The 25,637-nt window shown below is 37.7% G+C and overlaps 1 protein-coding gene and 1 pseudogene across 8 annotated transcripts in view; one reads left to right on the forward strand and one right to left on the reverse strand.

The window, feature by feature from the left end:
* The window catches only part of SPECC1L (sperm antigen with calponin homology and coiled-coil domains 1 like), a 121,771-nt gene that overhangs the window by 40,081 nt on the left and 56,053 nt on the right, over positions 1-25,637 (reverse strand). For all 8 annotated transcript variants that reach the window (XM_039847722.1, XM_039847721.1, XM_039847728.1 and 5 more), the window contains 4 exons: positions 23,473-23,636; positions 19,711-19,802; positions 14,589-14,679; positions 2,239-2,322 (listed from right to left, as the gene is read on the reverse strand). In XM_039847722.1, coding sequence (XP_039703656.1) covers positions 2,239-2,322; positions 14,589-14,679; positions 19,711-19,802; positions 23,473-23,636 — 431 coding nt within the window. The remainder of the gene's footprint in view (positions 1-2,238; positions 2,323-14,588; positions 14,680-19,710; positions 19,803-23,472; positions 23,637-25,637) is intronic.
* LOC120590632 (uncharacterized) lies at positions 16,256-16,377 on the forward strand (annotated as a pseudogene).

Here is a 25,637-nt window from a genome sequence, read left to right on the forward strand (position 1 = left end):
GAGAGCAAAAATTACCATACTGGAGGAAAACTAACATTTTCTTTATCTTACTGATAACTTGAATTTTTTTTCATTAAAAAAAATGTAAAAAAAGGTACAGTAGCTGAAATGTGCACTAAACCCCATATCCCCAGATGGCAAGAAGTGTATCTTACCCATCCCTATAACACTCACAGTTCCTGCCTAGCACACAGTAAGCACTCCTTAAACATTCATTTAATCACAAATACAACTAAAAACCAAAAGCTAATTAAAGCAGTACTTAATGACTATTCACTTTCAACTAAAATCAACACAGCATTCTGAACTTAGCCAAAAACACTCACTGTTAAAGGGACAGAAAGGAAAGAGATACACTTAACTCTGGGTCAGGCGATGTTCTCAAAAAACAGTTAATGAGAGCGAAACCAAAAGGTGTCAAGTCAGCTACTGAGAAATATAAACAATCTCAAAAGTCCTACTTTGAAAGTCTGGCACAGTAAGACATTACCTTGTTTGAATTACATAAAGTTCTGAGAACTGTTAAATGGAAATAGGCACTTCAGCTATTGGTAACACAGCCACAACGAAAAGCACCTTTCTAGCAAGGATGTGCTGAATACAAGCATGTGCTCACAAGGCTGGGCTGAGTACAGTGAGAAGTGAGACACGAGACAAAATTCCTGACCTCAGATAAATTCTCTCACCTCAGAAACACTGGATATGCAGGAGCCATTAACTGTATCACTTCTGCGCTGGTTGTAATGCAGTCAATGTTATACATCAGTAACCTTTCCCCCTGATTAGTGAAACTGCTTCCCTTTTATTGGTTAAAATTTTCTTGATGATTTTAAGATAACCACAAGCAGAATGTAACACTACATTAGAAAAGTAATGTCTTTAATGATCCAAGGGAAACAGATGCTTTCTCCTATTACAGGATCTTATTAGAATGCTGCACTTACATATTCTGACATAATTTTATAGTTCTTGTTTTTTCTTTCAATATCAGATCTCCGTACTCCTTAAATCAGCAGCATCTTTTAAGTGGTGTGCTAGGTAATTCAATATATGGCTAAATTTTGGAAATCCATTCCTGTCCCTCCTTCAATTCTTAATACGTATTAATTCTTTTTAATTCCTCCTAATGCTTAATTCTTCTTACTACTTCTTAATGACTTTTCCTCATCCTTATGAATAATGTATGCTAAATTTTTATATCTATTGTTTTCTTCTAAATTATAAATGCTTTTCAGTCCCAAATGGCCTCTGACAAAAGAGAAATACAAAGTAAAATAAAACATTACATTTTCATGTATTATTTCTCAATTATTAACATAGTATCGTGTTCTCAGCTCTCAGTCTAAACAATTAGAGTCATCTCTGGTATTCCTTCATTCCTTTCCTAAAAATCTGTTCCTGAAATTAATTATCTTTCCCTTTGAAAAACCTCCTAAGCCCAACCCTCCTTTCGCCATTTTCACCTTTCATAATTTTATATAAAATAAAGGAAACAGACTGAGAAAGAAAAGGAAAAACTGTTATAAAAAAAAAAAAACCTTTGAGATCTGGGCTTCGGGATGATAATTTTGGCTGGACTCTCCACTAATTAAAAGACAGCTATGACTGTATAAAAACTGTACTAACTTAAATCTACGTACAAGTGAGATGTTAACTGTATGAGGCAGAGTTATAGGAATCTCCTTTCCTGGTCCAACTTCCAGTTATGCTATTAAGAGTAAGAACAGGCCACAAAGGAAAAATAATGCAAACAACTGATAAATGGAAAAATTAGCTCTAGGAGATAAAGTAAGCCTGTCGAATTCATCATTACAAGATGGTTTTATCATACTGAAAAAAATCTGGCTTCCAGAGAATTTTTGATGTGCTCTGAAATAACTCTTCAAAAACAGTCATGACACAACTTGAGATAAATATTCTCATCTTTCACAACTATTATCAACTTTGCATGAAGCTATATTTTCAGCACATCATCTAACCCACTCTAGGCATTTAATAAATACTTATTAAATGAATGGAACTGTCTAGTTTTTGTTTTTTTAAATTGGGGCCATGAAATATGATTTCTATAGAATCTGAATGACACAATAGAGGAAATTCAGAGTGAAAAATATCAAGCCAAGAGCTTTTAAAGAAGCAAGTAAAGTTACCTAGGTCTATTGAGAAAAGTATTCAGTACTGTTACTAAAACTTCTAGAAGAGTCTTTTTTAAAGGAAATTTCAGATAAAAGTCATTACCTGAGATGGTCTTGGCACTTTCCATGGCAGGTACTCTTGGCAAAGAAGCAGGTCGGCTGGTTGAAGATGTTCTTAACAGATGCTCTGCACAAAGTGGAAAAGGTCACAATAAAGAAATCTGACACTGAACTTCGCTGTAACAAAGGTAGCAAGAAGGTGAGTTTTATTCCTTTTGCAGTCCAGCGCACTTCAACAATTCCCCATAGAGTCCATTCATACGAAACGACTTCCGTAGACAAGGAACATGGGAAAACACTTCATTCAGTATTTTATTTCTAGGGATGGGACATTTGACACAGATGAAAATGCTTCTAAATCACCAACTGCTACTTTGATGCAATTCAACTGAAATTCAAAGACCCCCTATTGTAGCGAGGTCTAAAAAGTGCAAACTAAATAAAAGCTTTGCCCTTGTGCCTACATACAGTTAAGTGAGGAAGCCATAACACATACAACCATAAATAAGTCAGGATGTGATCATTAGAATAAAGAAATGATAAAGTGCTATCAAACCACAGAGGGAGAAGCCATTCACTTTGACTTCAGGCATCAGGGAAGGCTTCAACGACATACTGCAATGACATTAAATTGGGCTTTAGTAGTAGAACAGGGATGGAGAACAGTATTTCAGCCAGCTCGTTACCACAGCAAAGGTACAAGGACATTCAAGTCAGAGAATACTAAAATCTCAGCCTGGCTAAAACACAGGGCACATGTAAAATAGAGAAGGCAGCAAGAAAAGGGGCTTTAAAAGGAGGATGAGGCTAACTGACATGAACCTTCATTACCTGATATGTGGACTTTAACCTGAGGGCAACAAGGAAGCATTAGACATTTCTGTACATTCAGGGAAGAACACAATCAGAAACACAGCCTCAACTGTCTACATTTGCAACCTCACCTTGTTCTACTCCTCCCTTGCTTTCTAAACATTTACAAGCTGTCTGGGGAGTTTCTTGAGTTCCTTGAACACCAGCACAAGCTGTTCTCTCATCTCCTATACTCCTCTTCCAGTCCCTCCTTAGCCTGGCTACCTTCATCATCCCACAGATCTAACTTCAAAATGGCCTCCTCAGGACCTGCTCCCCCACAGTGGGAACCCCTAAACACAGACCAACATACTTCTTACCTAGGGCTATAAGCCTGACAAGGCTGTCATCAGGCCAAGCCAACAAGCACAAGGACAGACTAAATGTGTTCTACCTGGTTGGGGTGTATTATACATGTGTAATTAGGATGAGGGGAAAAAATACCTCTTATACTTAATGAAGACTATTAGTCTCATTGTCCATGAATGTCCCTACGACAAACAATTTTTTAAAGGAGAAAGCTGAGATTTACTGCACACTAGGTTATTCAACACTTCTTTTTAAGAAGTGAAAATTTAAAAAATATTCCCTCTCAAAATATGATGTCAAAAGTAAAGGCGTATGTCATCTTTCAAGGATAGCACATTGTTTATTCCAAAACTTATTTTCTAATCACATGAGGAACATCTGGTTGTAATTACATACTACTCGGAGGGGAAGGGAGTGAAAAAGATGAACTTACTTTCTTAATGAAGAGAGAACTTATACAGCCTAGAGTCATTACATCTTTCTTATCTTGAACAAACATCACCCTCTGTGCAAAGAGACTACATGCAAGCATCAATCAGAATTCTGAACCCTGTCAGCAGAGTTGGCATTCATCCTCACAGAAAAGCATATTATGCCCAAAGTCTAACAGACAAAACTAAGTTAGTAGCACACGGAAATAGTAGAAAACAGAAGTCAACATTCTTAATTTAATCAAATTCTCCATTTTACAATTATGAAACTGGTCATTTCCCTACAATCTTAATCTCCCAAAGAACATGGCAAATAAAGTGAAAACAAAGGTTATAAAGACAAATGAATCAAAACTAGTGTGTAGCTAGGGCATAGCCCCTGTCATGCCCTACATGGAAAGTGTTTCTAAATTGCCTTACCTCTTTCTCTTCTACACCGCACACTCCAAGCACACAACTGAAACAAAGCTCATGAAATTTACTGCTGATTCATTTGCCCAACACCTGGGTAAGTCTTTTTCTTACTGCACGTCTAAGGATTCAAGTCTATCTCAAGTTAGCAGACAACCCCTACCACAGACTAATGTCTACTTTCTGAAAATGAACAAAATGGCATGTATTTCATGATTCTGATTTAAATAACCCCAGTAAGTTATTCTTTTCAAAATTATTTGTGGTAACTTTCCACTGGCACAACACAGTCTGCTGCCATTTCATGAAATATTTTCACTGTGAGACTCAAACAAGTGCTCAGAGGCACTCGTCACAGTAAGGACACATGCCCATCTATTACTGCAAGTAAGCAGGCTGGATTCCATCTTCATATCAAACTGTCGGTTTATCCCTCTTCAGGAAATAAGATTAGTGTATTATAGCTGACTATGGTAGACAGGAGAGATAATATTTTACAGTAATAGAGTCTACTGCCATATGTAGCTATTCTTGTCTTTAATCTATTCATTAAACAAAAATCATTTGGGTGTCCACTACTTGCCAGGCACTTAGCTTGGCGTAGAAGTCAGAGAAAGGAAGATAGGAGGCAGGAAACCTGCCCTCATGGATCTCAAAGAGTCTAAAGCAGAAGCCAAACATTTAAAAAATCATTACAAGTGAAGGATGCTAGGAAAGAACAAGTACAAGGGGCTCTGGAAACACAGCAGCAGATGTGACATGCTCTTGAAAGGAGGTTCGGAAAGGCGTCTGCAGGAAATGACATCTCAGTTAGGACTAGAAGGATAATTAATAGCTTTTATATAGGCAAAGGAGAGCTTGGAAGGAAGAGAATATTCCTAGTGAATGTTCGGCAAATACCAAAAGAAATCCAGGATGGTGATGTTCAGAAGGTAGGGGAAAGAGAGGAGCAGGTGAGGCTGCAAGAGGGCTGAGAGGGCCAGACCAGACAAGAGCAAACCATGCAGGCGATCCAGGCCAAGTTAAGGAGTTTGAACTTTACCCTATTGGCAATGCGGAGCCAATGAAGGTTTTATTAGCTGAGCATCTTTATGGCTACAGTGGATTGGAGGGGGTAACAGTTAAACTGTACAGAGAAGCGATAAGGATGGCTTGGACTTGGGTGGTACTGGAGAGAAGTAAACAGATTTAAGGGCTCTTCGACTGGGCAGAATAAATAGCCTTGCTGACCTACTGAGTAAGAAAATGAGACAGAAGGAGGTTCCACGTTCAAAGATAAGAAAAAGAAAGAGAATTATGAGAGGAAAAGAGATGAGAACACGTTGAAATTGAGAACCGTATGAAACACCCAGGGAAGATGTGGAACAGGCAGATAAGGAGTTCAGAAGAAAAGTCAGAGTAAATATACAGTTTTGGAAATTATCGGCATACAGCTGAGGGGATGAGAATGAATTTGGTGATAAGGAGTTTATGGTAACCTTGGTCAGAGCAATTCATACACTGGTGGAGACAAAAGTAAGGTAGGAATGTGTTGAGGAGTGAATGGGAGATATGAAAAAGACAAGTTGTGCAGGGTTAAGAGAGAAGTATAGCAGCTGGAAGAGGTGAGAAGAGGGGGAGGGTTTTTTGCTTAACACAGGAAAAGTGTGAGCCTTTTAAAATGGTGATAGAAAGAAGTCAGTAGAGAAGATAAAGTTGAAGATACAGGAGAAGAGGCGAATAGCATCTATGAAAGCCCAAGGAGAAGAGATTCAGGGTTAAATAACGGGATAAATCAAGATAGTCTGTTTACTTCCAAAAGACAGGTAACAATAATATAAGCATACTTGGTCTGCTACTTAATTCTCTCTTGTTTTAGAAATCATAAAAACAAACAGGTACAGGCAGTTGTCCCTTTATTGTTTCCCTGATCAAATTTATAAGAAAAACAGTAGGTTTAAAAATAGGAGCCTAAATATCCAACTTCTGTTCAGAGAGGAGTAGTTCCAAATGGATCAACGCTCCTGCCAAAAACAACTCTAAAATCTTGAAAAAAAAAAAAAGAATGAAAATCAACTACTTAAAGGCACTGAAGAGAAACCAAAGGAGGCAGAAAATGAAAGGAGTCTACACTTAAAAGGAGGAAATAGCACTAGGTGACTTTCCTAGTTTTTCAGCTATAAGCATGGCCAACTAAGGCCATGTAGGGAAGCTAAAGTTTGGTAAGAAAACCCACAGCCTTACTGCCTTTGAAGAAACATAGGACATATCTCAGGACAAACATAACTGCTGGAAAGAGAGGAGGTAGGGGAAATACCAGAAAGGAAAGAGTCACAAATTCTGTATATAAACTATGCCCAAATTTTTCACTGACCTCTGAAATCTACAAGCACTCAGATTCCAAAGAGTTGAATTAAGGACAAAATAACTGAACAGGTATTTCAACTGAATAAAAGAGGTTACAATTTGAGGTAAGCCAACCAAGTTAACTACATGCTAACAAAAACTAATTTTCTGCAGAGGAACAAAACAGAATCTAGAATCTCTACAATGTATGGGTCACCTAGCCCAGGATACAATCCAAAATTACTAGACATACAAAGAAAAAGGAAAAAGTGACCCATACTCAAAAAAATGGAAACCTACCTGAAGATTACCTGTATGTTCGAATTAGCAGAAAAGAATTTTAAAGCAGTTATTGCAAATATGCTCAATGTCATAAAAGAAAATATGTTTCCAACAAATGAGCAAATAAGAAATCTCACTAACAGAGTTACAAGAGTATGAGACAGGCTCTTTCTGAGATGCAATGCAAAGGACGGCCTAAAGCTGAAAATGGAGCAGACATTGCCAAAAATCCTCTGGAATACTAGTCCTCCCACTAAACACAAAGTATAACTAGAGCAACTGGAAGCTTGTGCACACCCAGAACATCACAGCAACAACAAAACTCAAAACCCAGCCTAGCTCCTAAGATAAACTCAAACTCTCACAATGAAAAAACCTAGCAGAAGGAAAGAGGTGCCCAAGTCAAGGCATAAAACCAATCTATTATCCTACACAGGATGTCCAGCTTTCAAGAAATAATTATCAAATATACAAAAAAAAAAAAACCCAAGGAAAAAACATTCTGTCTAGCTCACTATGTCAAGACACAAAGTAATCGATAAAACTACACCCAGAAATGGCACAGGTATTGGAATTATCGGACATGGCACTTAAAATAATTATGATTAATATGTTAAAGCCTCTGACGGAAACAACAGACAACATGCTAGATCAGCTAGGATTTCCTATTTGATTTTTGCTTACAGTTTCCATCTCTCTGCTAAAATAAAATTAGGTTCTCAACTGAGGGCAATTTTGCCAATGTCTTGAGGCATTTTTGGGTTGTCACGACTGGAGAGGTGGGGGCGCTACTTGCATCCTAGATGGTGCTTACTGTCTACTGGTAAAGGCCAGGGATGCCGCTAAATAAGCAGAGAACAGACAATGAATTTCACTGTATATAATTCTTTTTAATCAATCAGAATTGGGGAAAGGAGGATGGAATGCAGACTGGTACAGAATTAACCTAACTGTATTACAAACAGCCACACTTAGATAGTGGTGAAAAAAAAAGGAGCCAACCTAAGTAATTTTGCAAAAAAAGGTGTTTTGACTGATACCTTAAGCTAAACACAAAATGAATTATACACAAACACCAGGTAAATTTGCTTCTCAAAGAGACATGGTTTAACAATTTTGAAACTACTGTATACTAGGGTTGAACAAATAATGTATTATAGATAATGAGAGCCAGGTTTCTCACTGTCAAGAGAAAAAAACGTTACAAGTAAGGAAAGGGTAAAGGCTAGAATGTACTCTTTGCTGCTGGCTTGGAGTTAGAGGCATTAGTATAAACTCATGGTTTCTGACAGACAGACAGATATAGAAATAATAGTTTCATGTGTGTATGCACAGGTTGGTTATACATACATAAAGTTTTCCTACCTCTACCCAGAGAGGGACTGGAGGCAGCGAAACCCAAGTAGCGGTAAGTACACCTAGCACTCAGATCTTGTTTTCTAAATACTGTTCTCTAATTAAAGTAACCAGGGCTCCTTGGAGAAGTGGTTGGTTCCAGAGCTGGTAAAGGAAAACAACAAGTCTGAATTGTCTTGTGGTACCCAAAAGTAAGAAAATGCTTTTGGGAGGCTGGAGGGGAATAGTGCATCAAAAGAGCAAGGAGTCGATGTGAAAGAGCTCCCAATGACCAAAGCTGGAATAACTCAAGCAACAAAATAACAATAGTAATAAATTATTACCCAAAGCATAAAATAAATACCTCTGAGTCTATAATAATACAAATAAATGCTATAACAATAAGTATAGTAACATCATTCCTTTAAAAAATGAGGAAACAGAAAATTACCATTAGAACACCACAGTAATCACTGCTGCAGAAAAAATGCACAAACAGATGCTAAAACCAGTGAAAGTTTGAACAGGAATAGACTATTAATTACTGGCAGACAAGAACTTTAACCAAGTGATCGATGTCAACATCACCAATAAGATGTATCAACATCATGCATCCCATGACATGATACACTTAGAGAAGCACATCACCTCTGTGATATCCTTCCCAATATATAACCTCAACCTAATCAGAAGAAAATATCAGACAAACCCATACTGAGAGAATTTCTAAAAAATAACTGGCCAAAATTCTTCAAAAGTGTCAAGGTCACAAAAGACAGAGAAAGACTGATCAACTATTGCAGACTGGTAGAGACTTAAGGAGATAAGATAAGCAAATGCAAAGTTCATTTTCTATCCCTGGACTTGATCCTGGGATAGAAAATGAACATCAGTGAAAAAACTAGTGAAATCCAGATAAAGTCTGGAGTCTAGGTTAATAACATTTCAATTATATTGGTTTTTTACTTTCGATAATTGTTCTATGGTTATATAGGATGTTCACATAAGGAAACCTGGGTGAAATGTGTAAGACAACTGTTTGCAACTCTCCTGTAAGTCTAAACTTATCTCAAGAGTTTAAAAACTCTTTTGTTAAGAGAGAACACTCTAAATAAATATTGCAATGCCTGCTCAAGTGTACTGACTGCAACTTACCTTAAAAAACATTAAAAAAAAAAAAAAGATGGACTGAGGAAGGATCGAGGGATGGATAAATGTGTGATAAAGAGAATATAGGAAAATGCTGAAGAATTTAGGTAGTGAAATGTGGATATTCACTATACAATTTCTTTCAACTTTTCTGTATGCATGAAATTTTTCATAATAATATGTTGGAAAAAAATAGGAGCCTAGATATTTTGGTTTATCAAGACAAATACCAAGAACCACAGAAAAGAGAAGGAAAATGGGCATGGGGGTGCTTTAGACGTGAATAAATATCCATTAGACTATAATAAGGGAAGGCAGGATTTCTGTCTGAATTTCTCTTGGGAATTTCCCCACTAGAGCTATATCTAGGGCTGAGCCAAAATCTGATTTTGATTTACCCTATGGAGAATGGAAACTGCTATGAAATTTTTCTAACAAAAGGTTCTTTTTCTTTTATTTTAACTTAAGAGTAAAGAGATAAATTTTAACAAAGGTTCAGCTTTCTATTTCTAGGAAAGTCTCCCGACTTTGTGTCACATTTATGTACCTTACTGAAATACTAAATTTTTAAAAAAGTTTGTATCTCCAAACCTCAGGTGATACAATTTAGATAACAGCACGATTTTTTTTTTTTAATAGAAGATGACTACATTTGGACTAATCGTCTTTCTGAGATACTTATATAACTGAGCTGGTGACAAAGACATGACACTTACAAGGTCATGCTGCTCCAGGGCAACCCTAGACTCTCTGACCATCTGAACTATCTGCTGAGGTCTTCGCTTAACACTCTGAACCTTTTAAGATCACTGCAAATGCAAACACCTTTTCAAACACCTATATTCATGTACCTAGTAGCTGATCTATCCTTTCCTTTTTAGGCTACAAACATTAATTCACATTCTGTCTACAAAGACTCACCGAAATGGCACCAGTCATGACCCTAGCCATTTAACTCAACTGCTGGCAATACGAACAAAAGAGCATTTGATTAGTCCATTTATAATAAGATTTCTCTGGTCTGAAACATTCTTCTGCAACTGACATACAAGCATGATGCTAAAACAGAACCAAAAAAACACACCCATTATAAAATACTTAACTGGAAAAAAAAACAACAAATTCTCTGATTTAAATGTAGTAGGACAAAAGGCAGCACCTTTTTAAATTTCAGTAATGAATCCACTAAAACTTTCAAAATGAAAATTATAGGCTATTTTAAAACTTATGCCAAGGTAAAAGAGACAACCAAGGAAGAAAAGCAGTTCGAGACAGAGTTTAGCGTTCGGAAATCCTATTCTCTTATCACGGTTTGGATAACCACAGTGGCTTTTTATGACCAAGAATCATTTGGTTGTTCTTAGTTTTGTAAGTGTTTTCTTTCTCTAGTGACTGTAAGATAAGATCATGCTATCAACAAATCTCAGATAAAAATTCATCTAAGTGTGTTTCCCTCTGTCGCCTGTATTTGCACTGTTTCCACTAAGCCCCATTAAGGCATTATAACAAACTGGAGTGGAGAATTAGACCGGCATTAACACAGACTGACCACACACACCCCATACCCAATGGCATTATCATTTGATACATTTCCAGATAATAAAAAGAGGAGAGCCAGGAAAAGGTTTGATTCATCAGAGCCCCAGAGACACTTACCACATCTATCTTCAATAACCTTGGCCCACAGACCTTCCGTACCTCCTTCCCCACCCACAAAACCAAGGCAATAGGAAAAATGAAACAGTAATCTTTGCCTAATTTCCCAAATTTGTCCTTTCCTAAGAATCACTTGGGGTGCTTGTGAAAATTAAGTATCTAAAACTCCCTTGTCAAGAGACTCCATGTCAAGAGATCTGAGGTGAGGCCCAGGGTTCCATATTTTACCAAGTGACTCAAGTAAGTTTTCAACAGGTAAGTTCAAGAAACACCGCTGTTGCTAGCTTCCCCTGGTAAACCTTGCCCTGCTGTGGGCCAATCAAGATGAGTTTGGAGATAGCAAGCAAAAAGGGAGAAAGTCCCAAGAGTCAGCTTTGGCCTGGCTTTGGGAGGTTTGGAAAGACCCTGAATTATTTCTCAATGGAGCACTCCTGCCCTTCTCTGGGACCAAATAGAGCTCGGGGACTCAGTATTCTGTGGTGTCTCAGGATCATCTCAGTGCTCTCCAGATAGGGGTCTATGTCACAGGCCCAGGGCTATACACATTCTCAAAGGCTGTGGCATCTTGGCTCTTGGCTCTGACTATACCTGGCTGTGACTGCAGGTCAAAAGCATAGACAGAGGAATGAGAGTGGTCCTGAACCTTTGGCTTCCATCTTTGTTCTCACTACATGCAGCTCTTTTAAGATGCCCAAAATATAATGTGTACTTATGCTTTCTCAAAGCCACTTGGTTGGAAAACCCTGCAGACCTCGGTTGCCTTGCAATGAATTAAAATCTTTTATTCATGGGCAATTAAGGGCCATCATTCTTAGTCACTTGTGATACTATGAAAAAGTTCATACATAACAGTAATAAAATTTACTATGGACTAAATAAAATTTGTGCTAAGCATTTTGCATGCTTTAACTCTTTTTCACTCACTTATCTCACAATTTTTTATCAAGAACCCTATACTACTACAGGTGCTCAGGATACATCAGTGAACAAAACAGACACAAATCCCTGACCTCATGCACCTCAAGATCTAAAGAATTGGGAGAAAACCAATAAAAGTTATAGATAAGTAAACTATATAGTATGTCAGAAGGGACAACTGCTTAAGTTAAAAGAGACATATCAGGGAAAAAGGTGTGTGGAGGAGAGAGTAGTTTAAAACTACAAATATGGTGCTCAGGACCTCACCAAGCTAAAATCTGAGTGAAGCCCTGAAGGAGTGAACCTTCCTCCTAAACAAGTGTTCCAGCAGAGGAAGAGCCTGTCCCTAAGAGTACAAGGCTGCCAAGCCAGAAGTGTGCCTGAGCGCACAGAACAGCAAGGAAGCCCATGTGGCTGGGCAAAGTGACCAAGAGAGAAAGGTGATGAGGCTAGAGAGACAACTGAGGCCAGGCTGGGAGGGTCTGGAGGCCGCTAAGAGAACTCTAGCCTTTCTTCTGAAAGAAACAGGAGCCAGTGGAGGGTTTTGAGTACAGTAACATGTTCCAGTTTATATTTTTCAAGATTGCGCTAGCTGTAAGATGAAAAATAGACTGAGAAGGCAGTTGGGAATTTTTGCCAGAATCCAGGTGAGAGATGGTGGTGGCTTTGACCAAGGAAGTGGTAGCAAAGGAAAGAGCGATGCTCCTATTCTGGATGTAGAACCAGGAAGTAGAACCAGTGGGGTCTCCTCAAGAACTAAACAAGTCTCAGATATGGGGTCTGAGATAAAGAAGGGAGTTATGGATGACTCCAAAGTTTCTGGAGGATGAAAATGCCACTAACTTGAGGTAGAGAAGACAAGACTGATTACAGGCTGAACAAGTTTGGGAAATATGGGAATCTTATCCTGGACGACCTCAGTCTCAGAGTATTCAACATCAAAATGACGATGTCAAATAAGCAATTGGATATGTGACTGTAGAGTACAGAGGAGAGTGATAGCGTGGAAATACAAACTTGACAGTCCTCAGAAAAAAACAGTAGTTAAAGCCGTGAGATAAGATACAATAACAGAGTGAGTACAGACAGAGAAGACAAGTAAAGAAGACAGCCTTAGGGCCTTAGCTCTGGGGCACACCACCATTTACTGGTCAGGGAGAAGGAACAAGCACAGGAGACAGAGCAGTAGCCAAGAAGGAAGGAAAAGATGCAAGTGGCATCATGAAACCAAAAAACAACATTGTGGAAGAGGGAGTGCACAACAGGGCCAAAAGCTGCTGACAATACACATCAGATTAGGGATGACTGCTAACTGGGTTAGCGACATATCATCACTGGCAACCTCAATGAAAGCAGCTTGATGCAATGATAAAGGTCAAAGTCCAGCTGCAGGGTTTACAAGAGCTTGGGAAGAGAGAGATTTAAGAATCCCATGAGCTAGGTATTTGTGATTAGTCCCAATTTACAGACAAGCAAACAGCAACTAAGAAATCAACAGCCAGGACATGTGAGGCTGACAATCTAAGCACCACACACGACATAACTCTTGCCAAATCCATCTAGGAGATGAGGGAGGGATAAGGTCAAGGTATAAAGAGAGACACTTTAATCCTTCCACTATTTGTTCTCATAGCAAGAGGACCTTCTAAGGAGAGAAAAGATTTCAGGTTATGACTGATGAACTACAAAGGAGAAAAGACTTTGTGCAAGTAAAGCAGCAGTAACACCACCTTCCTCTGTCCCTACACGTGTGTACCACCAGCTTATCTGACACTCAAGACTGGTAGATACAGGGCCAGTTTCACTGCCAAACTGAACTCTTCCTGCACTGGTGGTACCTGGAGCCCGTGGAGCCAGTCTTCTAGATTCTTTAATGGAATAATTCTCACAAGTCTGCATATTTCTTCCCCACACTTGTCAAAACCTTGTAGCCTTACCCACAGAGCCTAACACCTAATTTCTACAACTGACAGAATGCACAAGGGAACAACAATGCATGGGGGTAACTGGCCTGTATCAGTTAAGGGGAACCTCAGGCTCCCAAGTGACATGCACACCTGCTTAGCATCTCCACACCTATCCCAAATGAAGTACAGCCTTTCACAGTACCATGTCAATGCCACAAACCATTTTCCAATGCACTTCAGCACCACACATAAAAAGGCAGCATGGGTAAGAGGAGACCTGAACTCAAAAGGAAGGAGACTTGAGTTTTGGCGCTGGCTCTACCATAAAGAGCTATGGGAAAATGGGCAAGGACCTTCACAAGTGTAGAGTCTCAGTTTCTTCTTATAAACAACAATACAGAGCACAGAGATTTAAAAAATGGGTTTTGTCAGGTTGCCCAGGTCTACTGTCCATTAACTATTGATCTGCGTTAAAATATTTAACTTTCTGATGCCTCATATTTAGTTCCTATAAAATGGAAATAACAATCCCTACCCCATGAAGAACTATGAAACACAGTGCTTAGCAATGGTGTGTGTACTCTCTATTACCTATCATGATGCTATGAGAAAGATGTCTTCTAAGATGCATTTATTAATAACTACTCTCTCTGTTTGTAATTAATACATATTATTAGTAAACTTCCAATAAAGATGTATACCAGACTAGCTTAAATAATGTTAAGAACAAAGAAAATAATTTAGTAAAAAAAAAAAAAAAAAAGTAAAAATAAAAGAATTAATAACGAAAGTGAAATACTGCAATATGTGAAATGTACCTTGAACAGGAATTTCCCCATAGTTCGGTCTCTTATCTGACAGGGTTGCCAGTGGTTTGGATGCAGAGATTGGTCCACTTATGGAATGTCTCTGAAATTATAAGATAAATAGTGTCAAAATCATGTTATATCTAGAGCTGGCATTCACAAAGAAAGTTGCAGAGAGTAAATATTTAATTATAAATTATAATTCCTTCTGTACTATTATATGAAGGTTGAAAATCTCCCCCCGCCTCATATGACCAATACACTGTAATTTTAAAAATCAATACAGAAAAATCCCATGTGCCCTTTACTCAGCTTTCAAAGATAACATCTTATAAATCTACAGTATAATATCACAACCAGGATACTGACACTGATATAGTCAAGATACAGAATGTTTCCATCACCACAAGAAACCCTCCTATGGCCTTTTTACAGTTATACCTTCTCTCCCTCTCTCTGACTTCATATCACTGATTCCTGAAAATCCCTGGTTCTCTGAGTATGATCTCATTTTGTTTAAAGAAAATTCTTAAATATCACATACCAATTAGCAAATGCTCTCACTGTAATTTTATTGGCCATTCAATTCATGCCCTGGTTCCAAATAGATCTCAATTCTGTCACCTCCTCCTGTCTAACTCTCCTACAACTGCCCCAGTATGACCTGTTATCTTAACTTAGCACTACTACAAAGGCTTTGTCACTGGCTTCCTCAATCCAGTCTTATATGTACATCCCTCTGCATGCAGCCAGAAGTATGTACCCAATACTTAAAACCTTTCAGTTCTTTAACTTCATCTCCTGCCTCCTCTACATATTGCTCAAATACCACCAAATTGCTTATTTCCACACAGACCATGCTGTTTATGACGTCTGTGCTTTTACTCAGGCTTATTTCCTCAGCTTTTCCCTAGCCCTTTTTTAACTAACTAATTCTAACTACACATCTCACATTCCCAGCAGCAATGTGAGAGAAGTGCAGCTTCTCCACATCCTTACCAACACCTGATACTGTCTTTCAACTTTAGTCATTCTACAGGGTATGTAATGAAATTTCACTGTGGATTTAATTTGCATTTCCCCAATGATCAATGATGTTGAGTATTTTTTCATGTGTTTCTTGGCCATTTGTATATTTTCTACTGAGAATGAACTTTCCAAATTTTTTATTATTTACTAGGTTGTCTACAATGAAGAAGATAAACAAGTCTTCTTCGAATACAAGTCTTTTGACAGATAACTTGTCTTTTCATTTTCTTAATGTCTTTCAGATAAGTTTTAAATTTGGATGCCTAATGCATCAATTTTTTATGATTCATTCTTTTTTGTGTCCTAAATAAGAAATCTTTGCCTTTTTGAAGATTACTGAAGATTTTCTAATGTTCTCATCTAAAAGTTCTGCAGTTTTAGCTCTTACACTTAGGTCTACAATTTTGATTTTTATAAATGCCATGAGGTAAGGGCTGCATTTTTTTTAAAACATGGATAGCCAGTTGATCCATAATCCTTTGGTGAAAAGGCTACCTTTCTCCCATTGAGTTAACTTGGTACCTTTGTTGAAAACTAACTGATCTATTTCTGGATTTCCATCTATTCTACTGATCTAATGTCTACATTTAAATTCACGTTAATATCATACTGTCTTGATTACTCTAAGTGCTAAAATCAGGTAGCAGTATTTCTACGGCCAAGCTACGCTGAACAAGCTCAATCCCGTCTGATCTCGAAAGCTAATAAGCAGGGTGGGGCCTGGTTAGTACTTGGATGGGAGACCACCTAGGAAGACCAGGTGCTGTAGGCATAAAAAGTGAAGAAATAAGGGATTGTAAGCTGACAAGGTCCTTGCAATCTGAGGTCAACCAAGGGTTGCCTCACCTAAAAAATTTAATTAATTAATTAATCAATCAATTAAAATAAAATAAAATCAGGTAGTATGAGTCCTCCAAATGTTTCTTTTTCTCCCCCAGATGCTATAGATATTCAAGGTCCCCTGAATTTCTATATAAATTCAAAATTATATTATCAATTTCTACAAAATAGCATGCTAAGACTATAGCTGTGATTGTGCTGAATTTACAGATTAATGTGAGGGAAAACTGTAAGATAGTAACAATATTAAGTCTTCTAATCCATGAATATGATGTATCTTTCTATTTATTACCTCTTTAATTTCTCTCAGCAATATTTTATAGTTTTCACTGAACAAGTCTTATACATATTTCATTAAATTTATTGCTACATATTTCAATTTCCAATCGTTTCACTGGAGTGACTAGATCTAAGACATACCAAGAGAAGTACTCAAGATAGAAGCTAATCTTTTCATAACATTATCCTGTGACATCCCATCATTTCTGCAATATTCTATGCATCAGAAGCATGTCATGAAGTCTAACCAACACTCTGGAGGAGCAGATTACTCAGGGCATGACTAAAGGGGGTGCGGATCATGAGGACGCATTTCACAGGCTGCTCAATTACTTATGGATCTCTTTGGTCCTTATGAGGTTTATTTTTAAAATTATTTAGGGCAGGTCTAGAATAGTGTTTATACCAGGGCTACTTAGTTCCACTTTACGGTGTGGCCCATGAGGGTCTCTAATGAATGCTCCAAGTATTCGAAGAGGTTTTTCTACAGTGGCTGGTGGGAATTTGAATGATTACTTGCCCTATGTGAACTATGGGAAGCATCTGTCTGACAGCAACTTGTTCTTTCCTGGAGAACTGTCTTTGCCCAGCTTGTAGGAGTCACTCTACACATGTGCAGACTGACATTCAAGTGAAGACTCAAAAGGATATCTCTCTGCTCCCTACTCCCAGGTACTCTGACCACAAGTTCTAACACTCTCTTTCTCCCTGAACACTAATCTGTGTTTCCTCAGATCCAACTGGTTTCCCCTTCCCTGCTCCACATGAGCTCATCCTCCCTGCACCACCATTTAGAAACTGCCAACAGGATAGTGGGGGCCACAGTAGGATTTAACTTATTCCTTAACATTTATTTATGGATCACAGTCTTGTACTACCTGTTGTACAAGGTCTGAATATAACTGCTTCCTATGTTTTGTCCAGCTTTCTAGCTGCTTGAGATGGCAGAACAATCTAGCCCATTACTCCCTCAGAGCCAGAGGTGGAATTCTTACCCAGGGAGTTACCCTTACCCAGTCTTGGGCCCTATTCCCCAGAGATTCTTATTCACTGGGATGAGTCCTGGGAATTTAAATGTTTAAAATGTCTCCACGTTATTTTTATGCACCCTTAGGTTTGAGAAGCACTGTGTTAACTAACCAAGTACTGAAAAACTACTGAACATGGCCTGTAACTGTTACTTTTTTTCAAGTTAGAGAAATGAGCTTTTTTGCCTCTTATCTCTACAATGACTTATAAAGTGCCTTGTATATTAAACTTAAACACTCAGTTTCTTATATTTTGCACTGTTACTTTGCTTCTATGTATATCTTTAGGTTGTTAGAAAGTTCAATCAACAGATCACATAAAAAGCCCATTACAGGTGAAATATGGAATTCCCCTTGCTTTCCTTTTAAATTAAGACTATAATGTTTTCTACATAAATATAAATGCAAAGCCACTCACTCGCAACATTATAAACGCAGAGGGAGCACACTTTAACCCTAAACTTTACAAGGGAAAAAGTTCACTCACAAAATACATGATCAGTAGTTAAACAAGCACGAAAGCCTCCACTGAAAGAAAATGCTCTCAAACATGATTTTTTAGGGAAAGGGTGCAGCCAAGGCTACCCTATATCACAGGGTAATAGGTTTTAAGCCATTTTTCCTCAGCTACTCTCACCTATGTGGAAAAACTCCCCCTTAGCCATTCTTTCCAAATGTGGCTTACTAGCAAGGGCATAATGAGAGGGCCTTTTGTTACTATAGAGTAACAACCATCTGCCCTGCTTCTCTGGTCTGCATTTCCAGAGTGGCAAGGAAGAGCACCTTCCAGAACTTGTTTGAAATGGATCAGCAATACCCCTGTACTAGACTGCTACAAAATAGCCCACACTGAATCATACTGCTCTAAATTCATGTCCTGTGCAGAGCCTATCACTCTGAATCTGAGCTGGCCTTAGGACTTGCTTAGACTAAAAGAATGAGATAGAAGTGACACAGTCCAAATTCTAAACCTCAGTCTTCACAAGATTTTGCTAACTTCCATTTCCACTCTCTGGGAGCTTTAGACATCATGCCGTGAGGAGCCTGAAAGACCATGTGGAGAGAGCAGCCCAGCCGGCCCAGCCCCAGGCCACCCTCTGGTTAAGTGCAGCTGCTGCAATGAGCCCTGGCAAAGCCAGCGAAGAACTTCCTAGTCGACCCGGAGAAATGTAAAAAATAATAAAACTGCTGTTTTAAGCCACTGTTTTGAAGTGATCTGCTATGTAGCAAAGGCTGAGACATGCCAACTATATATTCTAGAGAGGTATCTTAGTGTAGTGGTTAAAAGCGTGGTCTCTGAAGTGTCTCTACCCAGGTTCAAATCTCAGCTCTACCACTTCTTAACTGTACAACTCTCAGCAAGTTACCTACCCTTTTAGGCCTCAATTTCCACAAGTGAAAACCAGGGATAAGAATAGTACCTAATACCTAATACCCAATAGAGTTGTGAGGATTAAATGAGTTAACATTATAAAGCAACTGCAACAGTATAGAACAGGGGTCCCAACCAGGCCACACGGCAGGAGGTTAGTGAGCAAAACCTCATCTGTACTTGTGGCCACCCTCCAGCGCTAGCAACACCGCCTCAGCTCCACCTCAGATCATCCATTAAGCATTAGATTCTCATAGGAGCACCAGTCCCTCATGCCAAAAAGGTTGGGGACCGCTGGTGTAGAACACATAGTAAGTGTTCAATAGTTGTTAGCTATCCCTATTATTAGAGATTTTCAGAAGAATAACACAACTGACATTTAGATAATTTATCTCAATTAAGGATAGTCACAGTATTTTAGGAAAAAAATCCCAACTATATCCCTCACACAGTAGTCATTTGCCCCCTTGACATAAGTGTAAATGACTTTTGAGAGGATTATCTTTTACACATAAGTGTAAATGACTTTTGAGAGGATTATCTTTATGCTGAGGTGCCCAGAGCCTCCGAGGTCACAGGCACTTACCTGCATAGGGGAGACAGCGGCTGCAGGAGGAGTTTTCATAGGACTTGGACTCAAAGGTGTTCGAGAAATTGCAGCTGCAGTAGGGTTTGGTACTAGAAAAACAACAAACAAACAAGTACATAATACATCACGATACAGTGAAAGCTTTCATGCCCTTAAGGGTTCACCAGATTAACCAACACTCTTAGCTCCTCTGGAAACTGTTACGACCGGTGCCTAACCTCACTGAATACTCAAAGCCATGCTTGCCCAGCAGCTGGTGCTTCTCCTATCACCAGGCAGACTGTTTGTTCCCTAGTGTAGTTGTGTTTATTTCCAACCCTAGTTATACCAGTCATTTCATTTTTGCTAAATCAGTTAACCTAAGGTTAAAGTGCTCCATAAAGCAATGAAATCCAAGTACAAAAAAATCCAAAAAAGAGTATTTCTGTTAACAACATCAGGTGAGAAGCCTGGTACGTAGTGGATGTTCACTAACTGTGTATTAAACAAAGGAAAACTGGGCTCCCGCTCATCTTTGCTCACCTCCCTTTATGGAGGTCATCACTTCACTTCACATGTATTTTCCCGTTTGCATTTAATGCAAGGATGTGTAATTATTTGCTCACATGTCAATCTCACTTTCTAGACTGAACTGTTCAAAAGTAGGATCCATTATTATTCACTTCTAGATACTTAGGCTTAGCACAGATTCTGGTAGAGGTTGCGTAAAAATGGTTATTCACTTGAAGCTAAATTAAAATCAAAACAGGACACAAAAAAGGAAAGCAGGCACATTATATAGGGCAAAATGAAGATCACAGTAGACCTTTTTATATAGCCAAGTACTTATATTTAGAACTTATTTTTAGATATATTTTTTAGATAAAATTCACATAATATATAGTTAACCATTTTTAAATGTACAGTTCCATGGCATTTAGGGCATACACAATATGGAGCAACTATCACTACTTCTATCTAGTTACAAAACATTTCATCACACCAAAAGGATCGTTAGTACCTGTTAAGCAGTCACGCCCACCGACCTCTTTCACCAGCCCCTAGCGCCCATCTAACCGTTCTCTGTCCTATGGATTTACCTAGTCTGCATAGTTCATATAAATGGAATCTTACAGCATGTGGCCTTTTGTGTCTAGCTTCTTTCACTTAGCATGTTTTCAAGGTTTATCCTCATGTTTTCAAGGTTTATCCTCATGGCAGTATACAGCAGTATTTCATTCCTTCTTATGACTGAATAATATTCCATCGTATGGCCATATCACATTCTGTTTAACCATTCAGCTGATGGACATTCCAGTTGTTTCTACCTTTGGCTACTGTGAATAGTGCTGCTATGAACATTTATGTACAAGTATTTGAATACTTATGTTCACTTCTTTTATGTATATAACTAGGAATGGAAGTTCTAAGTCATTTAGGTGTATTTCATTATAAAATATTGTTTTTTAAAAAAGATCAGCATAGAAGCGGATTATCTTTTATCTTTTTGCATTTAAACCAGTTTTACTAATACTTTGAATAACTACACGATTTTAGTATACACATTTCATTATTATTTCATTTTAGAAGTATATATATTTTTTAAAGTCTTCTTTCATCTTATATTACACAGAAGTAGAAACTAACAGTAGTTCTGAGTGCATCTTTTTTGCACTTGCAATGAAAATATCTATGTACTTTAGGACCCTGTAAACCTTGGGAAAGATTTTGCAGTTTCTGCTCAGGTCAATGGGAACACATTACAGGTTTTGAGCAGAGAAGTACTTTTTCTGGTCAATAACATGCTATTGTAATTTTAAAACATTTCTTTACAATCTAACAAAGGCAGTTGTCTTAATTACAGCTAATTACGGCAGGAACGTTCACAACAGCCAAGATACGGAAGCAACCTAAGCGTCCATCAACAGATGACTGGATAAAGAAGTTATGGTACATATACACAATGGAATATTACTCAGCTATTAAAAAAAATGAAATCTTACCATTTGCAATGACATGGATGGACCTAGAGGGTATTATGCTGAGTGAAATAAGTCAGACAGTGAAAGATAAATACCATGTGATTTTACTTATATGCAGAATCTAAGAAACAAAACAAACAAACTAAAAGAAAACAGACTCACAGATACAGAAAACAAACTGGCAAACTGCCAGACTAGAGTAGAGTTAAGGGAAATTAAAAAAGAAAGAATAAAAAAGAGCTTACATTCTAATTCAAGAAAAGGCAAAATATAACTATTGAGCTAATCCATGAATATATATTCACCATTAATTGTGTGTCTGGCATTGTGCTAAGCACAATAAAGGATGAAGAAATTTAAAAAAAGAAAGAAAATATGTACTTTAAAAAGCAAAATGAGATTACACTATGTAATATTGGTCTGCAATTTGCTATAAAGGACTGTAAACTTATTCTAACTTTGAGATTTACCTCATCATTATTAAAAGATGCACAGTATTCTATATACTGTATTAATGTATTAACTCTTTTAACGGGCACTTAAGCGATTTCCAGATTTTCCATTTTTTCAAACACTATACTGAAAACTCTGTACATATATCTATCTTTATACACTTGTGCCAGTATCATGTATAAGAACTTCGAGGTCTGTGAATATGGCATTTTAAATTGGAAGATACTGCCTAACTGTACTCCAAAATGTCTGTACTTGCCAACAGTATGTATAAGTATACAATTGACTTTTGCTCTGATTTTTAGTCAAAGAAACTCTACTCTTAGAGTGAATTAGAATAAAGCCTATCACGAAGTTTGAAGAATTTCTACATGAAAATTTAAGCTGTAGGACACATTACAATTAGTCGTTTTAAAAAACTACATCCCTTTCCTTTTCGCAGAGTTGAAGTTAGAAAGACAAAAAGGAGACAGACATTTGAAGGTGGGGAGGGCGTGCTTCCAGGCTCTCTTCCAGGTCTGGCTTGTTTCAGGACCTGAAGTGCAGTGCAGCTGGAATGTACAGGGCAGATGAAGAGTGGTTCAACTGAGGTAAGAGGAAGACAGGGTCCGACATGTAGGCATCTGAGGATGTGAAGTTCATTCTAACTATAATAAAGCAATTACAGGATTTTAAGCAAGAAAAGATCTTTCTACCATGAAATAAAATCAGGAGACTAATTAGGAGGTTACTGAAATTAATAGCTGATGTGGCTTGCACTAGTAGTTGTTTGTGCCACTAGAGATGGACAGTAGACAGAGCAAAGGTGTGCAGGTTGGAGGCTGGATCAAGAGGTCTTGCTAATGGATGAGATGTGGAGGTAAGGAAAAAGGATTTAAAGAAGAAAGAAGAGTCCTAGATTTCAGGCTTAAAAACTGGGTAGAATGGTGCTACCATTTACAGAGAGGAAAGACTGAAGGTGAGGAACAAAATTAGATTTTGGACATAATGAGATGTCCAGGAGAAACCTGAATGTCAATGTAAGTAGGCATTTGAATATATAGGTCTGAAAAAGTTCAGAGAAAGAGAAAAGGCTGAAGTCATACAGCGGGAAGTTCTTAGGCTGAAAAGGTACTCAAAGTCATATGCATATGTGAAAATATATCTCTGCATGGGGTAAGGCACAAGTCTGAGATCAAGATTGTTAAAATTCACCATAAGATTCACCATATAGTTAGACTAACTCATTAATACCACAAGAAATTCGATGAGACTCAGTAAGACAACAAAGAACATTAAACTAGACCAGAAAACATAAGGTAAGTAAACATGACTGCCTGCTCTTGGCAAATGTATAAGAAATTACCTTGAGATGCACTGTCAAAGGACTTGATGAGGGTTTTTACTGTAGGGGTTGGTTCAGAGGAAGTGGAGGACCTTCTACTCAGTCCCATCCCTTGCCTTAAGGCTGCCAAATCTCTCTCAACGGCATTCATGTAATTATACACCCGGCCTCGCTCCTCCTCTTGCCTGAAAACAATATGGAAATCAGGGCATTTTTTTACATATATATATACTAGATAATATACATTTTCCCCTCCCAACTGAATAGTGATAAAAAGTATCAGTTTAAAACAAAAAATAGTATCGGTTGAGATAAGTAAATTACCTGGTCTAATCTCATTTGCTTGGTAAATTCCAGGAAATAATATTAAAATTTTTATATCAGGTTATCCTAAGTAAGTTAAGTAACCAACAGTTTCCATTTTCATCTGAGTAAGTGTAAAGTGAGGACATCAGTAGTCAATTAGCAGTAAAATGGGAGGCAGACTGGCCAAGATCCTGACTCAGAACTGGGGATCTTGAGGTTCTGGGCTGCTAAGAATGCCTGGCCCCGTCTCAGGAGAGTCTAGGAATTCACTAGTACATCTGCATAATCTATACTGGCTCTATCTAATATGCCATGCATAGACATGGAAATATAAATAAATGAAATCAAAGCCCATACTTTAAAAGAAAAAGAAAAAAAGTGCTGTAGTCTCTAAATAGAATTTCTACAAAGAAAAAGATTGGGCTCACATTAGTAACATGAGTCTCCTAGATGCTGAGTGTGATGGACCATGAGTCATCTAAAAAAATCAATTCCACTTCATTTCTGGCCAGCTCAATTCACTGAGCTAACGCAGAAGTTTTCATCCGGAATGAGATTTCAGTTGCAGAGTTTGTACATATCATATAACTATCAAGTAAGTTTACAGATGGACAAAAATTAAGCCTTAGAAAAATTTGTCTTTGGTGGCCATTAGGCTCTTCTGATTTTCTGCCTCAAGATATACCATAGGGTCTCCTGCACAGAAGTTTTAATAAAGAATCTACAACAGTGATTATCAAACTTTTTGGTCTTAGAGCCCTCTTCCACTCTTATAAATGACTGAGGACCCCAAAGAGCTTTTCTGTATATCTACTGACATTTACCATATTGGAATTTAGAATATCTACTGACATTTACCATACTGGAATTCAGAACTAAGAAATATTTAATTTGTCTAAAAATAAAAATAAACGCAGAACTTTATGAAAAATGACTGTATTTTCAAAAACCATAAAATACTGATAAGAACAGCAACATTTTTGTATTTTTACATATCTTGTTAAAGTGTGGCTTAATAGAACACTGCTACGTTCTCATTTCTTCTGTATTCAATCTACTGCAATATGAAAAAACACAAGCCTTGCACAGGTATGTAGCTGGAAAAGAGAAGAAAAATTTAATGATAGTAAACTAGATAACTGTGGCTTTTTAGATAAGTATGGCTATTTTTCCTTGATACTACGAAACCAAAATGCAAAAAGTGGTAGTTACTTAAAAGCTGCAATGTGGACTCTGAACCTGTATGAATGAATTTTTCTACTCTGCCCATTAAAATCCCCTGGTCTATCTTGTATTCTGAATGGATCTTTTACCCATACACAATTGTGTAACATCATGCGCCAGTCATAGGGAAAATATTGGCTCACCGACTTACCCAAATTTTCTAAATGTTGACGCCTGCCATTATACAATTTATTTTTTAAAAGCCACATTTGTTAATATCACCAATGATCTCATCAGGAAACTCTTTAAATATGTAAAGCTGCCAAACTCGCAATGACAGATACAAGTTTTTCAAAATCCTACATTCACAAGAAAGCCCACGTTTTATCGCTGGTACCAAATACTGTCAGTTGTTTTCCTTGAAGTAATAGGCTCTCTTAATCTTTTTCAAGAAATATCTACCTAATATCAAAGTCTGAATATCCAGAGTTAGTCTGTCAGTCTCAAGTAAACACAGTGTTCCATGAAAAAAGAAAACAGTTCAAACTAAAACAATCACACAGTGCTTTCCTCCAAACAACTACATACTTGGGTATATGCAGAAGTGCTTTATGCGTACTTCCCATTTCATCACACAGAACGTTAAAAAGAAAATACTCAAGGACCAAGATTTAGTAATATTAATAATTTACTGCTTCATCATGGATATCTTTAAG

The sequence above is a fragment of the Pteropus medius genome, unplaced genomic scaffold, assembly GCF_902729225.1.
Source record: "Pteropus medius unplaced genomic scaffold, Ma_sr-lr_union100, whole genome shotgun sequence".
NCBI lineage: Eukaryota > Metazoa > Chordata > Mammalia > Chiroptera > Pteropodidae > Pteropus > Pteropus medius.